The sequence below is a fragment of the Geotrypetes seraphini genome, chromosome 7, assembly GCF_902459505.1.
Source record: "Geotrypetes seraphini chromosome 7, aGeoSer1.1, whole genome shotgun sequence".
In the NCBI taxonomy this organism is placed as follows: Eukaryota; Metazoa; Chordata; class Amphibia; order Gymnophiona; family Dermophiidae; genus Geotrypetes; species Geotrypetes seraphini.
Window position 1 is genome coordinate 114381164 of NC_047090.1, and position 22188 is coordinate 114403351.

Consider the following 22188-nt stretch of genomic DNA (forward strand, 5'->3'; position numbering starts at 1 on the left):
GTTCCAAGACTGTAACCCTGGTTCTTAGAATTTTTTTTATACTGGTCTCCTCCTTTTTCTCTCTAGCCTCATCAATCACATTGTATGTTACATCTTGAATGTTAACAGTCATCTATCCAAAATTTCTGGGTCCCTCTCCACAGTAAGGTTCGCCATGAAAATATTTATTATATTTCCTTTAGCATGATAACCCTGTTTGTTTTGAAATGATCTACCATGGACCTGCGATTAGAATCTTAGTATAAGAACTCTATAAGATGCTTGATTTTAGGCTGTCTATTGGACCTGGCTTTAATGGTTAGCTGTATTTCCAGTGCTGGCTGAATAATGACACTTTGCTTGGGTGAACGGAAAAACAGAAAAATAAAGGCGGATAAGACCATATGGCCTTTTCAGCCTGCCTATTCATACCATCTATACTATCCCTTCCTCTCTCTTGAATATCCTATGTACCTGTCTCAAGCTTTCTTGAATTCAGATACAGTTTTCATCTCTACCATCTCAACTGGGAAGCTTTTCATGAATTCACCACCCTTTCCATGGAACAGTCGATATGATCTAGGTTTCTTTTGTTTTTTTTTCCTTCCTAATGACCCTGAGATATTTGCTGTTCTGTGTGTTTAATATTTTATTGGAAACCACATAGGTATCTGATATGTGGTCTGTCAAGTGAACAAATATATTTCTTCCTTAGTTTCTGGAGAAGGGAAAGTGTCTTTTAATGTTTAAAGATGTATTTGCTACATAGAAATTCACTTGAAGAATGTCCGAACCACATGCAGAAGATTTCATAACTACTGAAGGAAACTTGGTATCAGGAAATGTTCACACATCTTTTGAACCTCTTTTAAATGTGAGAACCTGTTTGAAATCCACTGTGTTCAGGGCACTTCTGTATATTCCAGACCCTGGTCTGGTGGAGGAATAGGTTGACCCCTCCTGAATATCCAGGATAAGTAACCTAGTTGTACTGTGTGTATTGCTCTTCTGTAACCTGCTGGTTTTTGTGGAGAAATGTTATGATTTGATTTCTAAAACTGAAACTCTCATTCATCACTGTTGGCCACTTTCTATTACTTTGACTGGAGATTTTCGGTTGATCATGTAAAAAGAGGGAAAAGCTAAACTTTGACTACTTGTCAAGGTTGCCCTCTAGTGGCCAGCTGGATTGCCTCTGTTTCCACTCCCAGGAGACTGTGTTCAGCGTTGATTAGTGCAGTGCTTCTCAACCCTTTCCAGGATGCACATCTAGCTAGTCAAATTTAGAGGAGAACCACAGTGAATATGCATGAATGGGATTTGCATTTATTGGAGAACCATGGTACACAAATCTACCTCATGCATATTAACTGTGGTAATCCTGCAAATCTGACTGTCGGTCAAGCCTGCAGGAGAGGGTTGAAAAACAGTGCACTGTTCCCTTCCTGCACACGTATGCTGATTTATATTGAGTGGGTTTCTAAACAAGCAGTGGCAGAGAGCCAGATAAGAGGAGGCAGAAAACCCACAATTAATATCTCCTACTGGGAAAGGTAGGGGGGGGGAGCAGAAAACAAGAAGCAGACAATGGAAATGGGAAAGGAAATGAAAAGAAGAAACAGATGCATATGCAAAAGAATAAAATGTAAAAAATAACAGCTTCAAACAGTGCATCTATTTCCCATATCCGAAAAGTGTTTGTGTGCTTCTGTGTTTTTAGGATAAGGAGCCTAGAGAGGAGAAACAGAGAAACCCACCATCTAAAACCAGTATGGAGGATTCTCCACCTTCCAAGAGAGCCCGAGAAGACAGTGACTTGACTCCTCTCATCATTCCTGTGTCAGTGCCTGTGAGAAAAATAGATTTGCCGGACTTTGGACAGCAAAAGAGCGAGGAAGGGCAGTCGCAGAGAATTTCTGCCTATGACCGAGGCCCGCAGGAATCGGAACCCACTGTGATAGTTACTCGGCAGAGGTCCAGTCGCACAAATATTATGGAATCATCAGCACAGGTAGGCTAGGATGGGGACAATGTTTCATGTTTATTAAAATTTGATGCAAACGCTTATAATATTAATTTCAAAGCGAATTACATATATATAAAAATCTGGATAACAAAAAAACACTTAATTATACGTACAAGGACAAATTTATTGACAGTCTTACAGAAACAAGAGGAGAGAGGGTAGAACTACAAAATGTTAGAGAGAGGCAACATTGAAGGGTAACATAATAGGATGGGGAAGAAAGGAAAGAGCAGAATGCTTAAATAAATAAGTGGAAATAATAATAACTTTATTCTTTTATACCGCCATAACCAAAAGTTTTAGGTGTAAAAAGAGCTGGACAGTCAGCGAAATACAATAATACAGTAAAAAATACAAATATTTGTAAAATAGAATTTCAATAATAAAACTCACTAAGTAATAAACTTATCGAACAAAGAGGTCTTAATTAATTTCCGAAAACTGCAATAGAATAACATAGCTTGCTGAATACATTTACCTAACCAAGATTGTTGCCTACCAGCTTGAAATTCTAGGGTCCTATCTACACCCATTAATTTTTGGATAAGCAAATAAGTAGAAGTTTCTAGTTTCTCTTGATGGTCTATGCAACACAAAATGAGGAAAAAGGTAAGCTGGAGACAATCCCGATATTGGCTTAAAGCAGATACAGGAAAGTTTGAATAATACTCTTGCCTCCAAAGGCAGCCAATGAAGTAAACAATAATATGGACTAATATGGTCATTCTTTTTTAAACCAAAAATTAATCGAACAGCTGTATTCTGAATTATCCTTAATTTCCTTAGAATTTTTTTGGGTGCTCTAAATTTTTTTGGGTGCATTGTAAACCGCTTCGAACTGTTTGTGGTATTGCGGTATACAAAAATAAAGTTATTATTATTAAATAGATGATGTTCCAATAGTCTAAAATAGATAAAACTAATACCTGCACCAATAGTCTGAACGATAAAGGAAAGGAAGTCTGCAATAATGTTATCAGCGAAAAAGAAATTAATTTTCAAAAGCATCTTTGTAAAGAAAAGTTTTCAGTGAACTTTTAAACCTGTCTAGTATAGATTCTTCTCTAATATATCTAGGGAGTGAGTTCCATAACTGTGGTGCTGATGACTGAAAAAATCTCTGCCCGTCTCGTGCTGATAATTTTTAGAGAAGGTATGGAAAAGAGATTTTGATCAATGAGCTTGTCTGTCACTATCTCTGGTTCTTTTATCAGCTCTGAAGGCCTGCTGCTCAAAGCTAATGTTAGCGCTAAAATGGGGTTAGCTCGCATGTCGTTGCAAGCCGCATGGACATGGAAATCATTAGTGTAGGCTGCATTCAAATGAGGTCATTTTATTTAATTCTCAAGTGCGTTTGGTGCCAGAAACTTAATGCCAGGTCTGGGGCGGTGTTGGAAGGTTTGCTTGTGAGAAGAGGTGCCTAGTGGCACCTCTTCCCTCCCTTCAACTCAACCACCATGCCCTATATGGGCTACCACCTCAATTGAAGAAAAAAAAAAAAAAAAGACCTGGTGATCTATTGGATTCTCAGTCCCTGACCCCCCTTCCTAGTCTTAATAAATAAAAGTCCTGGTAATAATAATAATAATTTTTATTTTTGTATACCGCCATACCTGAAAGTTCTAGGCGGTTTACAACAATAGACTACAAATACATACAATGCAATATAAACAGTACAAATGCAAACATCAGATTTGAAGTTCTGAAGGACCTACATAATAAAAGTTGACTATGTTGAAGTAAGAACGATTTAAGGATAGTAAAGAATTAAGAAACAATGTTAGGATCCTGGCTTGTTAAATAGATAGTTTTTTATCTGTTTTCTAAAGTCTAGATAGGAGGAAGCATCTAAAGCAATTTTAGCAAACCAAGTGTTCATTTTGGCCGACTGAAAAGAAAAAGTTCTCTCTAGGAACCTTTTATATTGACATAGTTTTATTGAAGGATATGTAAACAAGTGAGCTCTTATTGAAGTGACTCAAAGTAAAATGAGGAATGAAGTAACCTGGAAGCATACCAAATATTGCTTTGTAGCAGATACAAGAAAACTTAAACAGTACTCTGGACTCGAACAGCAGCCAATGAAGTTTTTGGTAAAAAGTGGAGAGATGCTCCCATTTTTTTAGACTGAAAATAAGGCTGACAGCCGTATTCTGGAGGACTCTTAATTTATTTGTGGGTTTTTAAAAACACCCACTGATACCTGCTCTCACAGCCCCTCCCTCTTAAGTCTCTCCATAAAAATCCCTGGTGTGAAGTGGCACCCTGGCTCCTCCCAAAAGCCCCCAGATCCTTTACCTCAAAAGAGGCAGGAGCAATACCCATTCGCACCTGACTGGATGCCATCATTTTCAAAATGGTGGTGCCAGACAGGGCCTGTCTACAATATGAAAGGGTAAAGCCTCTGCTTGGTGCATCCCAGAATGCACTGCATGGGACTGGGCACTGTCATTTTGAAGCTGAGAGTGCTCGCAATCAGGAATGAGTGAGCATCGCTCCTGCCTCTGTTTACTCGTAGCAACACTAACCTAGTCGGTCTCCTTAAGCATGTGGAGGGAAAGATGTGTATAGTGGAGCAGACATATTCCATGTTCTGCAGTGCATGGGAGAGACCGTACCCTTTGTATTTCACTGTACATGTCTCCATTGTGTTGGTGAAATGAGTTTAAAGAAGTGGAGGAAGGATCTCCAATAAGCATAGGTTTTTTTTTTTTTGGTTTTTTTTTAATTTTCTTTTATTAAGAAAAGAAGAATACAAAGAAGTAAACCACAATCTGAGTACAAAGAACCAGGAACAAATCAAAACACCAGACTAGAGGGTCTACCGCGTGGTTTCTACACGGAGACAAAAGATACTCAGCAAAAGCCAAGAATAACCCACCCCCCAAGCACTCCAGTGTCAGAAATTCAGAAGGGCACTTCAGGCACCCGGAGACAAATTGTCCCAGACCGGAGCCCAAACTGCTCGGAATTTCCTCCAGTGACCAGGGCCACCCTTCTTAGTATCCAAATATTCATACTTCAGCAAAGTAAACAGTTCATTTTTCCACATTGTGAGGGTAGGCACCTCGGTCTGCCTCCATAACAAGAGGATACATTTACGAGATAACAAGAAAGCCTTCTTCAGCAACAGGGAATTACCCCTAGAAAGTCCCAAAGAGGTAAAGTGATAAAAAAGAAAAACCTTCGCTCCAAGGGGAAGTCGTGTCTTTAAGATCGTCTGTAGATGAAGCCCAACAAAAGACCAGAAGGTTTGTATTCTGTCACAGGACCAAAACATATGAAACAAACCAGCAGGGGCAGAACGGCAATTAGGGCATTCTGCATGAGTAGCAATACCAGCCACCAAGGCCCTATATGGGGAATGTAAAGTCTCAACAAGAATTTGTAGTGCTGTTCCTGCAACACCACCGAGCGAGTCAGTCTCGGAAAATGTCGCATGAGGAGACGCAAATCCTCACCAGTGATCTGCTCAGTAGAGGCAAGGTCCAGATTCCAAACATCAGCCACTGCATCATAATTCCAAGGTGCCGAAAAACTGCCCAAGCTGATCTGATGAAAGGAGAGACTCATACTGGTCGAACGGGACAGGGTCAGAGTCTCCCAAACCAGGTCCGCCTTATCTTCCTGCATAGTAGAACGGTCCAGGGAATGCAGATAGTGGCTGACTTGACCATAGGAAAGCCAATCCCGAGCCTGTACAACACCCCGAGCCTGAAGAGCAGGGAAGGAAACCAGAAGGCCCTGTGCCGTCACCACATCCCGCACATTACAAAGGCCATTGGTTGACCAAGTCTTCAAATAAGTTTTAGAGTCATCCGGATCCAAGTCCCGATTTCCCCACAAGGGTAAAAGCACTGTAAAAGTAAAAGGCATCTGCATCCGCTTGCATAACCATTGCAACATTGACGCATAGATTTCAACAAAGGATGAGAACGAGTCGGAAAAATCCGATAAGGTCGTTTCGCATGAAGATAATACAACAAATGCGTAGGCGCCATCAGTTGCTGTTCCAGGAACACAGGAGTGTAATAGGTAGTATTCTGGATCCAGTCGACCAGGTGACGAAGGAGACAGGCAACATTGTATTTCCGCAGGTCCGGCAATGCCAAACCGCCTCTCCCCAGTGGTAAGGAAAGTTGTGCTAAAGTCAATCTGGGCTTCTTATTACCGTATTTTTGCGGATATAACGCGCGCGTTATACGCGATTTTACCTACCGCGCATACCCCTCGCGCGTTATATGCCTGAGCGCGGTATAGAAAAGTTTTTAAACATAGTTCCCACCCCGCCCGACGCCCGATTCACCCCCCCAGCAGGACCGCTCGCACCCCCACCCCGAACGACCGCTCGCACGCGCTCCCACCCGCACCCGCATCCACGATCGGAGCAAGAGGGAGCCCAAGCCCTCTTGCCCGGCCGACTCCCCGACGTCCGATACATCCCCCCCCCCCGAAGGACCGCCGACTTCCCGACAATATCGGGCCAGGAGGGAGCCCAAACCCTCCTGGCCACGGCGACCCCCTACCCGCACTACATTACGGGCAGGAGGGATCCCAGGCCCTCCTGCCCTCGACGCAAACCCCCTCCCCCCAACGACCGCCCCCCCCAAGAACCTCCGCCCGTCCCCCAGCCGACCCGCGACCCCCCTGGCCGACCCCCACGACACCCCCACCCGCCTTCCCCGTACCTTTGTGTAGTTGGGCCAGAAGGGAGCCCAAACCCTCCTGGCCACGGCGACCCCCTAACCCCACCCCGCACTACATTACGGGCAGGAGGGATCCCAGGCCCTCCTGCCCTCGACGCAAACCCCCCTCCCTCCAACGACCGCCCCCCCAAGAACCTCCGACCGCCCCCCCAGCCGACCCGCGACCCCCCTGGCCGACCCCCCCACCCCCCTTCCCCGTACCTTTGGAAGTTGGCCGGACAGACGGGAGCCAAACCCGCCTGTCCGGCAGGCAGCCAACGAAGGAATGAGGCCGGATTGGCCCATCCGTCCTAAAGCTCCGCCTACTGGTGGGGCCTAAGGCGCGTGGGCCAATCAGAATAGGCCCTGGAGCCTTAGGTCCCACCTGGGGGCGCGGCCTGAGACACATGGTCGGGTTTGGCCCATGTGCCTCAGGCCGCGCCCCCAGGTGGGACCTAAGGCTCCAGGGCCTATTCTGATTGGCCCACGCGCCTTAGGCCCCACCAGTAGGCGGAGCTTTAGGACGGATGGGCCAATCCGGCCTCATTCCTTCGTTGGCTGCCTGCCGGACAGGCGGGTTTGGCTCCCGTCTGTCCGGCCAACTTCCAAAGGTACGGGGAAGGGGGGTGGGGGGGTCGTGGGGGTCGGCCAGGGGGGTCGCGGGTCGGCTGGGGGACGGGCGGAGGTTCTTGGGGGGGGGGGCGGTCGTTGGGGGGAGGGGGTTTGCGTCGAGGGCAGGAGGGCCTGGGATCCCTCCTGCCCGTAATGTAGTGCGGGGTGGGGTTAGGGGGTCGCCATGGCCAGGAGGGTTTGGGCTCCCTCCTGGCCCGATATTGTTGGGGAGTCGGCGGTCCTTCGGGGTGAGGGTGCGAGTGGTGCTGCCGGGGGGGGGGGATGTATCGGACGTCGGGGGGGGGCATCAGGCTTTCAGGATGGGGACAGACCTTCAAGGGGGGACAGGACTTCAAGGGGGGACAGTGCACGGAAGTCAGGGGGGTGAACGGAGAGTCGGGACAGCGCACGGAAAGTCAGGGCGGGCGAAAGGAGCGTCGGGCATCATGCGCGTTATATGCCTGAGCGCGGTATAGAAAAGTTTTGGTACATATCATCGTGATTTCTGCGCGCTATACCCCTGTGCGCGTTTTACACAGGTGCGCGTTATATCCGCGAAAATACGGTATTCCAAAGAAATTTACGTAACACTTTATGATACAGACCAATGTCCTTATTCGTAATATACATAGGAAATGTTTGCATCACATATATCCATTTCGGAAACAATAAGCATAGTTTTATATGGAGGCTTGAAACAAAAGATGTTGCCAGTCGTACGCATAACCCATAATCTAATCTAATCTTTAGTCTTATATACCGGGTCATTCCCAGAGGGTCTCGAGCCGGTTAACAAAACGCAGTCTTAAGAACATTGCTAAACAATAAGAGAAGAGAGAGAATCGGTGAATATCAACATACAGTTGTCAGTGAAAAGACCAGGCAAACACAGCTCTGTTTTCCAAAGTTGGAGCTTCATATTGGAATCATATTCAAGGATACTAGCTGTGCATAATACTCAGGTGAAAACTTATGAATGGTTTTAACAATAACAAACTGAAGCTGTCTTTCCCCATATGATGTGACCTCTTTTCTCCAGTCAGAACCTGATAACATAACTGCTTGAAGCTGGAAAAATTTCCCAAAATATGTGGGCACTCTGGAGTAATCAGATTCCACTTTTCTGTGGGATTTTCTGACCGGCAGTTTATTCCTGTTAGTGTGTAGGCACTTAGGCAGGGTCCAGCAAAGTGATATTTTAGTAGAGCTGAAAAAGTATTTAATACTTCCAGAAAGGTCAGCCAGTGTTACTGTCTCATATGAAATTGCTGCTTAGCTTAGATGGCTGAAAAGTCAGCCAAGTTTTTTGGAGCTTTGTGTGTGTAAAGAGATGATCTTTAGTTTCTTCCCGGTAGTATGCTAATATAGCAAAGAGCTGCCTACTCCTGCTAGAGTTTGTGAGCTTCATTTTAGATCAGTGCTTATCAATTTTTCTGTAGCTGCAACCCCATTTGAGGGGCCACAAAAAGTATGTGGGCCAGTGACATTTTAGGGAGGGCATGCCCAGGTTATAACCCCAAACATGAGTTTCACAGCCCCATAGTATGGGAAGTTGGAAGGGCTGAGACAGTTGATTTTTATGTTGAATCGATTTTTATTATCAAAATATACAAAAACACAAACCAACAAACACGAATCACAATTACAAAGAAATAATCAGATACAGGAGATCGGATTCAACACCCCTCCCACCCCACCCCCACCCCAAACTCCCTGATCTGAAAAATAGCAGAACCCTAGTGCAGTAGGCTTGGACTCAGATAACCCACTGCCAACGAGAAAAGCTAAACTCCAACACTGAGAAGAGAGAAAGAAGAAAAAAAATAAAAATAAAAAAAAAAAAAAAAGGGGGGGGGAGGGGAAAGGAATAGAAGGTGCACCTGGTGCCCTCACAAAAATACAACAAGCTCGGGGCCCAGAGAGAATTACAATAAATTCAGGATGTCACTTCGAGCCCGTGGTGATAATGAAAAAAGATAAGAATCCCAGATCCGCAGAAATTGGCGTTTTCTTCGCAGGCTAAAAGACGCATCCTTCCGCTCCAACAGCAGCAGAGCATGCAAACGATTCCTCCAAGCCCAAAAGGAGGGCAAGGTATCTCCAATCCAAACAGCCAGAATCACCTTCTTCCCCAGGACACCCACCCGTCTCATAAACTGCCGCTGACCCGAATCAGACAAACAAAAGGCCTCATATTTATCCAGCAGGAGACCAGCAGCAGAAAGGGGGAGTGCCTTACCAAAAATGCGCTCCACATAAGATAAAACCCGTCTCCAGAAGAGTTTAATTTTCACACAGGACCAAAAGGCATGAATAAACGAGTGGGGTTGCTGGAGACACTTGGGACACAACGGAGAGTCCGTATAACCTGAATAATATAACTGACTTTTCGTAAAATAGCCACGATGAATCACCCTAAATTGACACTCCCGGAGATCTGCATTAACAGACACTCCTGGAATTCTGGAAATTAAGGAAGGGAGATCCAAAGCGTCCTGAGCCATCCCCAAATCTTGACACCAGCAAGCTTGGAGTGCAGCACGATCAGCCGGACCTAACCAACGCTGGAGATCTTTATAAAGACCTGAAACCGTAAACCCAGTCTCCAAATAGGGATCCAGTAGTGTCGCAAATCTATCCTCAATAGGAAACGCCAAAGCGGCTCGGGGGAGAGATTGGATATAATGATGAAGTTGCCGAAACGCAAAAAAGTCACCCACAGAAAAAATTCCAGACCGGACTAGAACATCCCAGGATTTTAAAGAGCCATCAGCCTGGAGAACATGAGCAAGCAGCGTATAATCCCGAGATGCCAGTTTACGAAAACAAGCATTCTCACTACCAGGGCTAAATTGCAGATTCCCCTGAATAGGTAAGTATCTAGTAGTCGAGGGAGTACCATTCCAAGAATGCAATACATAAGACCAGATGATGCGTAGAGAGTGTAACAACACACTTCCCCTAAATGGCACCGGTAAGGCAGAACGAGGCGACTGCACCAAGGACAAAATATGCCAAGGAGCAAAAAAATCCTTCTCATAGGATTTCGGAGTAAAATCCTGGCGATCCGAAAGCCACTCCCCCAGGTAACGCAATAAACAGGCCGCATTGTATAACCGGAACTGCGGTAACCCCAGTCCCCCGCTTCCCCACGAGCCAAACAGGTAACGCAACGCCACCCATGGTCGTCGACCCCCCCAGCAGAATCTAGAAAGCATAGAATGCAATTTAGTAATATCCCGTTTCAAAAGCCACAAAGGAAGTAACTGCAAAGTATAAAGCCATTTTGGAAAAAGGATCATGTTAAACAAATGGATCCTGCCTAATAAAGACAGTGGAAGAGGAGACCAACGAGCAAAATACGCAGTCGAGGAACAGAACAAAGAATCAATGTTGACGCGATATAACGCCGAAGTGCAAGGCGTCAACAAGATCCCTAAGTAACGAAACGAAGAGGAAGCCCATTGAAGCGGGAAGGGCCCAGGCCAAGAGTCCCGTAACGACGAGGACGTGGCCAACGCTAAAGATTTGTCAAGATTAAGCTTAAAACCAGAATAATCGCCATATTCCTGAAAAGTGGCCATCAGATTGGAAAGAGATACAATGGGATCTGAAATATGAACCAAGAGATCATCCGCAAAAGCCGAGATCTTGAATTCGGAAGAACCAATTCGAATACCTGAAATAGCTCTATTAAGCTGAATATCACGGATCAAGGGGTCTAACGACAGAGCAAAGAGCAATGGAGAAAGGGGACAGCCCTGACGCGTACCACGACGGATGGGGAACAGAGGAGAACTATGGCCATTGACCCAAACGAAGGCTGTAGGTGAATGATAAAGCACCCGAATCGCATCCTGAAAAAACCCTGTTATGCCATACCGAGTTAAGACCGCAAATAAAAAGTTCCAAGAAACACGGTCAAAGGCTTTTTCCGCATCAAAGCTGACCAATAGGGAAGGAAGCCGGGTCCTCTCCACAAATTCCAAAGAAGCCAGTATGGATCTAATGTTTTTCACACTAGTACGCCCCTGCACAAATCCCACCTGAGGGGAAGCAATCAAATCAGGAAGAACACAAGCCAATCGATTAGCCAAAACCTTGGCAAACATCTTGGCCTCCACATTCAACAGTGAGATAGGACGGTAAGAAGAAGAAAGGGCAGCATCCCTATTAGGCTTCAACAGCACGACTATTTGAGCAGAGGAGAGAGAATCCGGAAGGGTACCCCGCTGGACAGCGGCCGTGAAGGTCTCAGCCAGTACAGGTGCTATGGTGGGATGGAGGAGTTTATAGAATTCCATCCGGAAACCATCCGGCCCGGGGGCCTTCAGCAACGACCCATTCTGTATTACTCTTGCTACCTCCTCAGCCGTGATAGGGGCATTAAGACGCACCACTGCCTGAGCAGACAGACCCGGAAGGGAAAGGCCATCTAAATAGGCCGTGCCATCCATTAAATCAGATTGTTGTGAATAAAGTTGCCTATAGTAGTCATAGAACACCGCGTTGATCTCGGCATCCGTCCGGACCATGGCCCCCCCATCTGAGCGAAGTTGGAGGACAGGAGTACGACCCGCTGACCGACGGACCACCCTTGCCAAGAGCGTCCCACGTTGGTTCCCATGGCGAAAAAGTTGATACCTATAATAAGCAAGCGACTTGACCGTTCTAGCATGCAACAATTCCTGAAGCTTGCACTGGGAGGCCAAGAGCTGAGAACGCAAAGAGGAAGTGTGAGATTGACCGTAAAGTCGACGTAGGTCACCTACCCTACGTTCCAAGTGTAAAATCTCCCTGTCTCGAGCACGTCTTTGATGGCTGGAATATGACATGATCTCACCGCGCAGCACCGCTTTCGCAGCCTCCCAGAAGAGAGTAGAGTCAGCCCGATGTTCCATATTATGATGTTGATAGTCAGACCATTTCCGAAGCAGAAACTCCTGAAACTTCGGATCCTTATACAAACGGAGCGGAAATCGCCAGCGGAAGGAGCCCGGGGAAGAGACATCCAAATGCAAGGTCAACAAAATCATGGTGTGATCAGAGACATCAAAGGAACCAATCGTGGCCGATTCAATCTGAGAAAACAAAGAGCTAGAAGTCAACCAGTAATCAATCCGGGATAAAGAGGCATGAGCCCTAGAAATGTGAGTATAATCACGCTCACCTGGATGAAGCGTCCGCCAGACATCAAGAACATCCAATGATGAGCAAAGTAAAGAAATACCCCTAGTAGGATGCACCCTATCCTGGGGAGTAGGAAGTGATTTATCCAACAAAGGGTCATGAACACAATTGAAGTCCCCTCCCACCAATAAAGGAATATCAGAATGTTGACCAAGAAGGCGAATAAGCGAGGAGAAAAACCGAGAGTCATAGCTGTTAGGAGCGTAAACATTACAAAGAATCACAGGCTGACGATGAAGGAGCGCCTTAGCAATGATATACCGTCCCCCAGGATCCACCCACTGCTGTTGAAGGACAAAGGGCAATCCCTTCCGAATCAAAATCAGAACTCCCGCCTTACGGTTGTTCGCCGGTGCTCCCAAATGTTGACCAACCCACCAAGTCTGGAGTTTAGCATGCTCTGCCGCTGACAAATGCGTCTCCTGCAAGAAGACAAGATCAGCTCTCTGACGGTTCAAGGCTCTCAAAATTTTTTGTCGTTTAATAGGTGAAGTGACCCCATTTATATTCCAGGAAATACATCTAAGAGGCTTCATAAGTGAAATTAGAAAGACAAAGGACAGGCAAAAATCCAAAAAGAGAACCGAGAGCGAGGCCGTCCCAGCCAGCGACCAGCTCCCAGGACCTCAATCCAGACCCGAGCTTCCACCACCAGACAAAAGGCCATCTGTAGGGCACCAGGAACACACAAAAATAAACAAAAGAAAAGGGAAGAGAAAAGAGAAAAAAAAATTAAAAAAAAGAAGTAGAAAGAGAAAAACAAAAAGAAAACCCCACATACCCACCCACCCACCCGCCCCTTCCTCCCACCATCCCCCCCCCATCCCTCTTGTGACCCACTAGTGGTCCAAGGGCCCTGTGAAGTAGCTCCCAACCCCCCCCCTAGCAGACAATATGTTCAAGAAACAACCCTCGCCGAGTCAAAGCAACCCCAGCCATAGGCAGTCAAAAAAAAAATGCAATGCACCCCAGAATCCACCCCAAACAACACAGAAACAATCCCAACCACCCCTCGCCCGATGCCCCATAACAGACTAGGCATTAAATTTGGGCAACCACCAATCAGGAAACAATGCAATAGAAATCAACAAGCAAATGCTCAACGGAGCCTCCATAGGTACCATCAACCCCCACTACCCAACACTCAAATACTCCCTCCCCGTCTTACCCAGCCACGCTAATCCCTCAATCATACAGTCACTCGGGAAGGGAGAATCGCTCCCTATATACAAAACACTCCATCCAACTCAACAGAAACATGCACTCCCCTCCCAATCATCCACACAGTCCAGGAAGGATAAGAAAAAATATTGTCCGAAGGAAGTCCAGATCGGTCCATCGCGCCTGCACCACATCAAGGTCTGCCAGCCCACAAAATAAGTACTGCCCAGAGCAGACCACCACGGGAGCTGGCCATCTGGCATCAAGGCTTCCAGGACACATCAGACAGAGGAGGCATATAACGACCAGTGGAACTCCAGCTGAAAAGAACCAATGGGCTATCAAGGAGCAGGGTCTGGGGCCTGCAAGGATTGCAAGAAGCGAAGCGCCTCAGCCGCCACCATAAAGAAGTGAGTCTGACCAGCATGTCGGATCCGCAGACGTGCAGGATACAGCAAGGCAAAAGAAATTTTCATCCGAAACAGCTGGGAGCAGATGGGAGTAAACTCCTTCCGTTTGGCTTGTAGAGCTGGGGAATAGTCCTGGAAACATAACACCCTGGAGTTGTCATACAGCAGAGGGCCCGAAGTGCGAATGGCTCGCAGAATCTCTTGTTTATGGGCAGAGTTCAATAACTTAAGGATGACAGTTCGAGCTCGCGAGCCTGGTGCTCCCAGCGGGCCCAAACGATGAGCGCGTTCAATTCTCAGGGGACCATGTGCTTCAGATAAGGTTAAAGAGCGCTGCAGCCAAGATTCCAGAAAGGAATGGAGCTCACCATCCTTCACTGATTCAGGTAAGCCTACCAGTCGCAGATTCCCCCGACGGGACCTATTCTCAAGGTCCTCCACCTTTGCTTCCATAGCGACCAGCTGAGCTCGCAGTTGTTGATGGTCCCCTTCACGTTGCTGAACTCTATCCTCCAAAGTGGTGAGACGCTGCTGATAGGAGGCAAACTCTCCCTGCAGCGTCTCCAGCCGAGTGTCCACAGAATCTAATTTGTCCACGATAGGTTGCAGTTTCGTGGTCAGGGATCCCTCCAGTAGTAGTTTCACTTCGGCCACTATTTCAGACACCCACGCGGTCGGCGCCGGGAGCGGCGGAGGAGACTCGCGGTCGGCCATCTTGGAATCACCCGCGCGACCGCGATCCCTCTCCCGGCGCGGCAGCTTGCTGGTCATAAAGCCCCGATGGCAGGAAAACACTGGGAGAGAGTCACACCACCTCCAGCGCCAAAATCAGCGGCGAAATCGCGGCGTTCCGGAGTCAAGAATCGCCGATGGTGGGAACGGGATCGGGAGCTAGCCCCACCGACGTCTGCTCAGCAGCTCGACATCACGTGACCCCCCGACAGTTGATTTTTAAATCCAGTCCATGAGACCTGCAGATAGTTTACATGCTGAAGCCAATACTATCAAACAGATCTTCATGTCCTATCTTGGATGTCCTAAAAATCAGACCTTCCATAGCATCTCTCTAGAAAGGCACAGGTGGCTATGCACTTCCACCAGCAGATAGAAATCAGTAGTCCTCGGTCTCCAAGTTAGACTATAAGTCCCCATCTACTGGTGGGAGGGACTAAAGGAAAGAAAAGTAGCAGTTAAGACCTAATTTCCTTTTTTGATTTTGATATCCTCGAAGTATAAAATTAAGATATGCTGCATTAAAAGTTGGTCAGGAAGACCTTGGGGGCCATTTTGACTTGGTTTGCTGTAGAATAGCTTATTTGAAGGACCTTGGCAAAGGTATTAAGTTTCTTCTGCTTCACAAAGATAAGAAGTCAAATAAGATGAATATTAATAAGCCATTTAAACATCTTTACCAAGAGGATGTATTTCAGTTTCAGCAACATAAGACTGGCTGTGGTTTTAGTCAGGCATCTGACTGGCACTCTACACACCTACTTGATAGCCTGTGCAAATCCAGCCAATATTCACACACAATACCACAGTACTTTGAATGAATGCTTGTTATGCAGCTGAAAGTTTGCCACGTAAAAACTAGTGCGACCCGATTCAGGAAAATAAATTTTGATTCGATTCAGCCTATTGAATCGATGATTCGATTCGATTTTCCTGCCCAATTGGGTGTTTGTTTTCCAAACTGGGGGAAGATGCAGGCCTTTCTGACTGACCCTCCCCTCTCAAGCAGGAGTGGCAGCGGACGGCCAGCAAGAGGCAGTGCTGCCACTCCTGCTTTAGGAAGGCACAGGGGAAGGGTCAGTCATCAAATTGGGAGGCCGAATTTTATATTTTTTTTAATTGAATCAATTCGAATTGATTCACCTGATTCGAATCGGTGAATCGATTCGAAGTATATCTCTAAAAAGCCCTTGCTCCTTCTCTGATGAAAATCCTTTTTCTTTGTGGCTAAAACTGAGCTACGCAAGGCTGATTTAGGAGGGTTAGCCCAATGTGTTCTGGCCACTTTTTCCCCGCTGTGTGCTTTTTTTTTTGTTCCACAATTGAGGAAGAAAGTACTAGTAGAACTTAATGGAAGGATGATGTATAAGCCTCATCCGGATTGCAGTGCCTTCAAATTGTGGTAATCTTGAGCGCACCATGTTGCATTATATAACAAACATGTTGCTGTTTTGCAGGATGAGCATGTTCTTTCCAGGGAGGAAAGGGACCTCCTGGTTCGGAAGCCAAAGCAACGACCAAGACCAGAACCATTATTCATCCCGCCTAAACCTGGCACCTTCATTGTGCCCGCTGTCTACTACAATATCACACCTTACCAGAGTCACCTGCGTTCACCTGTCCGCTTGGCCGACCATCCGTCGGACCGGAATTTTGAGCTGCCCCCCTATACGCCTCCACCTATTCTCAGCCCTGTGCGGGAGGGTTCAGGGCTCTATTTCAATGCCATCATCTCAGCTGGTGGCCTCTCGATTCCACCTCCTATCACCCCCAAGAGCAGCACAAGAACTTTGCTTAGATCCGGTAAGTCTATTTCTCTTTCAGTGGATTCACATTTGTGAAATGTGATGTGTGCATTCCAGACCTTCAGAAATGGTTGCATTCTCACAGTCAAGGTGTTATTGCACTAATGCAGATGTGGGGGAGGGGGGTATCAAAGGTCAAGGAAGGGCACATTCCTCATACGGCATTTAGCCAACTAATTAAGGAGGTTACTAGCTCCTTGTGAGTAAAAATTGCCCCATACAGAGAAGCTAAATACGAATCAATTCACCAGTTGGCTATATTTAGACACTATAAATGTGAACATTACTCTGAGGAAGAAAACTGTATTTATATTTATTTATTTAATTCGATTTCTAGCCCATCCTCCTAGTAGCTCAGAATGGCCTACAAGCAAACATTCACAGTTGAATACATTTGGACAGTACAAAGACTATACAGTAGTTTAAGTACAAGGACTAAATAGCAATTTAATTACAGGTTAAGAATGGAGAAGAGAGGGTAGAAGGAAGGGGGAATTTAAGGGGGCGAAGGGGTAGATTGCAGTTGTAATTTTAGTTGAAGAGGAGGGTCTTTACCACTTTCCGGAAGGTCATCAATGAGTTCTGTAATCTGATTTGCGGAGGGGAGTTGGTTATAGAGTTGGGGGATGAAGTGGCTGTAGGAGCATTTGCAGGCAGTTTCTGACAGGAGAGACCTTCCTGGGGAGATGCCTAGGCGTTTCTCCATTTCTGAGCGGAGGAGGCAGGTGGGGGTGGCGGCGTAGATTCTTTTATGCGCTATTACCAGGGCCTTGAATGCGCAGCGTTGGTTGATCGGAAGCCAGTGCTTTGTGCGTAGGGCTGGGGAGATGGGGTCATGGTAGTTGAAGCTGTGTAGAAGGCAGATTGCTGCGTTTTGTAGATACCAGATATTCATATCTGTGTAGTTTCTTTTGTCTAATACTATCTTCAGATACAGTAGGGATGAAGTGTGCAAGAGCTTTTGTATTCACGATGAGTGTCCCTGGGTACCATCTCTTAGAAAATTTACTTTTGGGTAACTTAGTGAACAGTGCCCCTTTAACTTACAGGTAGAGAAGAAACAGTTGGGTCCAAACACTGTATTTTAATTTGTAGCTTCCACATTTAGACTATATAGGTGACAAAATGGGTCATCTCCAGCTGCCCACCCAGTTTGATTTTGATTGAACAATGGCTTTCTAGGTGGTACTGGTCTAATGTAGCCTTTACTTGTATTCCCACTTCTGCCTCATGTTTTCCAGGTAGTTCAGAAGTCACACCTCCTGTTCTCTCGGTCATGGGGGAAGGCACACCGGTCAGCATTGAGCCGTAAGTATGCAAGGCTAGGGCTCTTCCAACTTTTTATCAGTCATCTAATATGCTAGAAATGGTGGAATTGGTACCCCCCCCCCCCCCCCTTCTCCAGATTTGTCAGGAATAGGAACTTGTAATGCAGCCAAAATGGTGTAGAACAGTGTATTACACGAGATTTCAGGTGTGCCTTGAGATGCAGGGGAGGAGGACAGGTACCAGCTGGCTGCCTAAAGGACGTGCCTCTCATGGCAAGAGGCACATCCTGTAGGCAGTAAGCTGCCGCCAGTTCCTCTTCTCCCTGGCGTCTTTCCTCCTCTCCATGCCTTTTTCTTTTTCTGCACTCCCTACTGGTGGCTCAGGGCCCCCTCTGGAGGGCCTCCAAGCGTGACTTCATTGCGTTGACATCTGCGCGCTTCTGGGTGCCCTCAAGTCACGGCTTCCAGTTTAGTATGCTGCGGCTCGCAAAGTTTGCAAGACACTGGTGTAGAGGCTGTGCATTAGCTCACCCAAGTACATTTTTTTTGAAACTTTAACCTTGATACATGTAGTTTCTGGCTCTATCTACCTCTGATATACCTTTTGATTCCTTCTCCTTCCAAATGCCCCTTTTCTTTGTTGCTAAAACTCAGCTGCATAAGACTGATTTAGGAGGTTTCACCCAGTTTCCACCTCTGAGTAGTGTTCAACTTAGATAATTTTAAACAGTGTGGGTAATATTCAGCCTGCGGCTGTCAATGTTTTTAAGCTGCTGACAGCTGCGGGCTGGATTAAGGCCAGATATTCAGTGCTGGGTCATGTCCAGGCTCTAGCATTGAATATCCAGGTAGGTGCAGTCACCTGACAGTTTGCCAGGCACCAGCTGATATTCAGACTAGAGCTCAGTTCGCTTGGTGGATAAAGTTAGGACAGCCCTTTTGGTGTCCTGACTTATTATTATTATTGTTAATTTTTATTAAAGGAAAGGGGACTTAATATACTGCCTTTCTGTGCTTACAATCAAAGCAATATACATATTATAAACTTATTTTGTACCTGGGGCAATGAAGGGTTAAGCGACTTGCCCAGAGTCACAAGGAGCTGCATTGGGAATCAAATCCAGTTCAAAAAACATATACCAACTCTATTCTTAAACTCTTTTAAAAATAACATCTAATAGAGTACTTGAGCTGTAGCCATAAGTCAATTGAAATCTTTAATGCTGAGTAGTGCAAAACCCTAACTTTAAGGTCATGAAAGCCTGTGCCAACCACTTCAATTAAAGATTTAAAGAGCACTTAACAACACTGCTCAAGGAGGGTTTTTACAAGCCAGTGAGATGCTTACCCTATCTAGTCTTTCAGCAAGATTTCATCAGTCTGAAGACGGAGTTCTGAGGCTTTTTCCTCCTCGTTTTAGCATTTGCAGCTCAAGTACTCTATTAGATGTTATTTATAAAAGAGTTTAAGAATAGAGTTGGTATATGTTTTTTGTACTGAATAGAACCTACTCTCCTGCATTTTTTTGATAGAATCAAATCCAGTTCCCCAGGTTCTCAGGCCACTGTACTAAGCGCTAGGCTACTCCCACTTAACAACCAAAATAAACATCAACTACAAGCCAGCATTCTTGAATACAGTATAACTAGTCCAGTAGCCACAATTACAGCACTGTGAAAATGAACAAGAAACTTTAACAGTTTGGATGATTTGATTTTTTTTGTTTTATGTCTTCCACTCCTTATCCCTCCTTAAATTAACAAAATACAGACCAAATCCAGTGGTATTTCTTGCACCAGACTTGGGTAGATCTCTCTTTATAAAGGCAATTAATAAATCCTAGTAAACAAAGATATGCCCCGAGCTCACTCATCTTGCAAGACCCTGGCTAATAGTTCAATACCCAGCTGTTGGCCTGATGGTTAATCACACTTGCCTTCCTCATTATATCTACTTGCTTAACTGGTTAGCAAACTGAATATCACCATTAACCAGTTCAATGTCAGCTCTACCCCAGACTACCTTGGTGCCAACTGGACAGTGCTGTGGTGATCAGAGGCCATAGTTGGCATCACCACCCACTTAAGTGCCATTTGAATAATGCCAAATGGCCAAATCAGCAGGGTGTTAACCAGACAGGAGAAACTCCTGTCTGGTTAAATCCTTTTCAATATCATTCCAAGTATATGCACATGTAAATTGGGTAAAACCTGACTGTTGAGTTAGATTTGGAGGTCCAGTTGAAAGTCATTTTAAAGTAATAATTGGAGAAGGAGCAGGGAAGCACAACGTTTAATTCTGAACCACAGTGAACTCTTTTTATTACGATTCTTGTAATTCTTTTTTTATGCATTCTTGAAAATCTGTTACATACCTGGTTCCTAACAGTGGCATGGTACATATAAATAGTGAACATAAGAATTGCCGCTGCTGGGTTAGACCAGTGGTCCATTGTGCCCAGCAGTCTGCTCCCGTGGCGGCACTTAGGTCAAAGACCAGTACCCTAACTGAGACTAGCCTTACCTGCGTACGTTCTGGTTCAGCAGGAACTTGTCTAACTTTGTCTTGAATCCCTGGAGAGTGTTTTCCCCTATAACAGCCTCCGGAAGAGCATTCCAGTTTTCTATCACTCTCTGGGTGAAGAAGAACTACGGAATCAATCCCCTTTTAACTTTAGAAAGTGCCATCTCGTTCTCTCTACCTTGGAGAGGGTGAACAATCTGTCTCTATCTACTAAGTCTATTCCCTTCATTATTTTGAATGTTTCGATCATGTCCCCTCTCAGTATCCTCTTTTCGAGGGAGAAGAGGCTCAGTTTCTCTAATCTCTTACTGTATGGCAACTCCTCCAGCCCCTTAACCATTTTAGTCGCTCTTCTTTGGACTCTTTCGAGTAGTACCGTGTCCTTCTTCATGTACGGCGACCAGTTCTGGACCCAGTATTCCAGGTGGGGCGTACCATGGCCCGGTACAGCGGCATGATAACCTTTTCCGATCTGTTCATGATTCCCTTCTTAATCATTCCTAGCATTCTCTTCGCCCTTTTCGTCGCCGCACATTGCACGGATGGCTTCATTGACTTGTCGACCAGTACTCCCAAGTCTCTTTCCTGGAGGGTCTCTCCAAGTACTGCACCAGACATCCTGTATTCATGTATAAGATTTTTGTTACTGACATGCATCACCTTACTTATCCATGTTAAATCTCATTTGCCATGTTGCGGCCCATTTCTTGTGCGTGTTTGTCACATTGCAGCTCTTCGCAATCCTTCTGCGTCTTCACTACTCTGAATAACTTCGTATCATCCGCAAATTTAATTACCTCGCTCGTACCAATTTCCAGGCCGTTTATAAATGTGTTGAAGAGCACGGGCCCAAGCACCGAACCCTGCAGCACCCCATTCGTGAAGCTTTTCCAGTCCCAGTATTGTCCATTTACCCCTACTCTCCGTTTCCTATCCGCCAACCAGTTTTTAATCCACATGAGTATTTCACCCTCGATTCCATGGTTCACAATTTTTCGAAGTAGTCGTTCATGTGCATTTTTTTCTAGCAAAAAAGGTGCCGGAACTCAAATACCAGGCCATTTTTAGGAGTGGTGTGATCACGGAGGGACTCACCCCACAGTAGCCAGGCCCCCTGGGAAAAGCCACAGAATCCTGAAAAGGCAGCACTGAGTGTGCAGAACCTAAGCTCTTTAAGTGGGTCATTTTTATCAAGCCATGGAAAAGTTGCCAGTACTCGGTACCTCTGAGTACCCCCTCAGAAAAGCCCTAGGTATAGACCTCCATATTCAGAACCAACTGAACTATTAGGCAGACTAGGTGGTCACCTGGGGCAGCAAAACAATAGGTCCTGCCAGCCATAGCATTGCAAAGAATCTGCAGAACATACAGTGGTGTCCTTAAGTTTACATATCTCTGGCAGATTTTGTCTAAGAGGTGTGCCATTTGTGAAAAATATGAGTGATCAGAGAAAACACATTTCTTTTATTTTTAATGTGTTTCAAATCATTATGCATCTCAGAATTGCGCAATCATTAAACAAACCATTGCAATAAAGGAAATAATAAAATCGTCCAGTTCAAAAATTACCACAGCTGCCAAGAGAGCAAACTTAAGTGCTTCTTCATATTGAAGCTATTTTGAATGCACATCTTCTCATTAATGTACAATGGACCAATGATGAATACACCACCCCAGCAATGGCTATGAAAGTATTCGAGTAATGCCCAGGGTGTATGAAGTCTGAATAATTTGAATATATTGTAGAAGTTTGCTCTCTTGACAGTTGTGGTATTTATCTTTTGAGTGAGCTTAATA

The 22188-nt window shown here is 45.6% G+C and overlaps 1 protein-coding gene across 5 annotated transcripts in view; it reads left to right on the forward strand.

The window, feature by feature from the left end:
- The window catches only part of MIDEAS (mitotic deacetylase associated SANT domain protein), a 201317-nt gene that overhangs the window by 138955 nt on the left and 40174 nt on the right, over positions 1 to 22188 (forward strand). For all 5 annotated transcript variants that reach the window (XM_033953218.1, XM_033953214.1, XM_033953216.1 and 2 more), the window contains exons 3-5: positions 1700 to 1990; positions 16253 to 16598; positions 17842 to 17908. In XM_033953218.1, coding sequence (XP_033809109.1) covers positions 1700 to 1990; positions 16253 to 16598; positions 17842 to 17908 — 704 coding nt within the window. The remainder of the gene's footprint in view (positions 1 to 1699; positions 1991 to 16252; positions 16599 to 17841; positions 17909 to 22188) is intronic.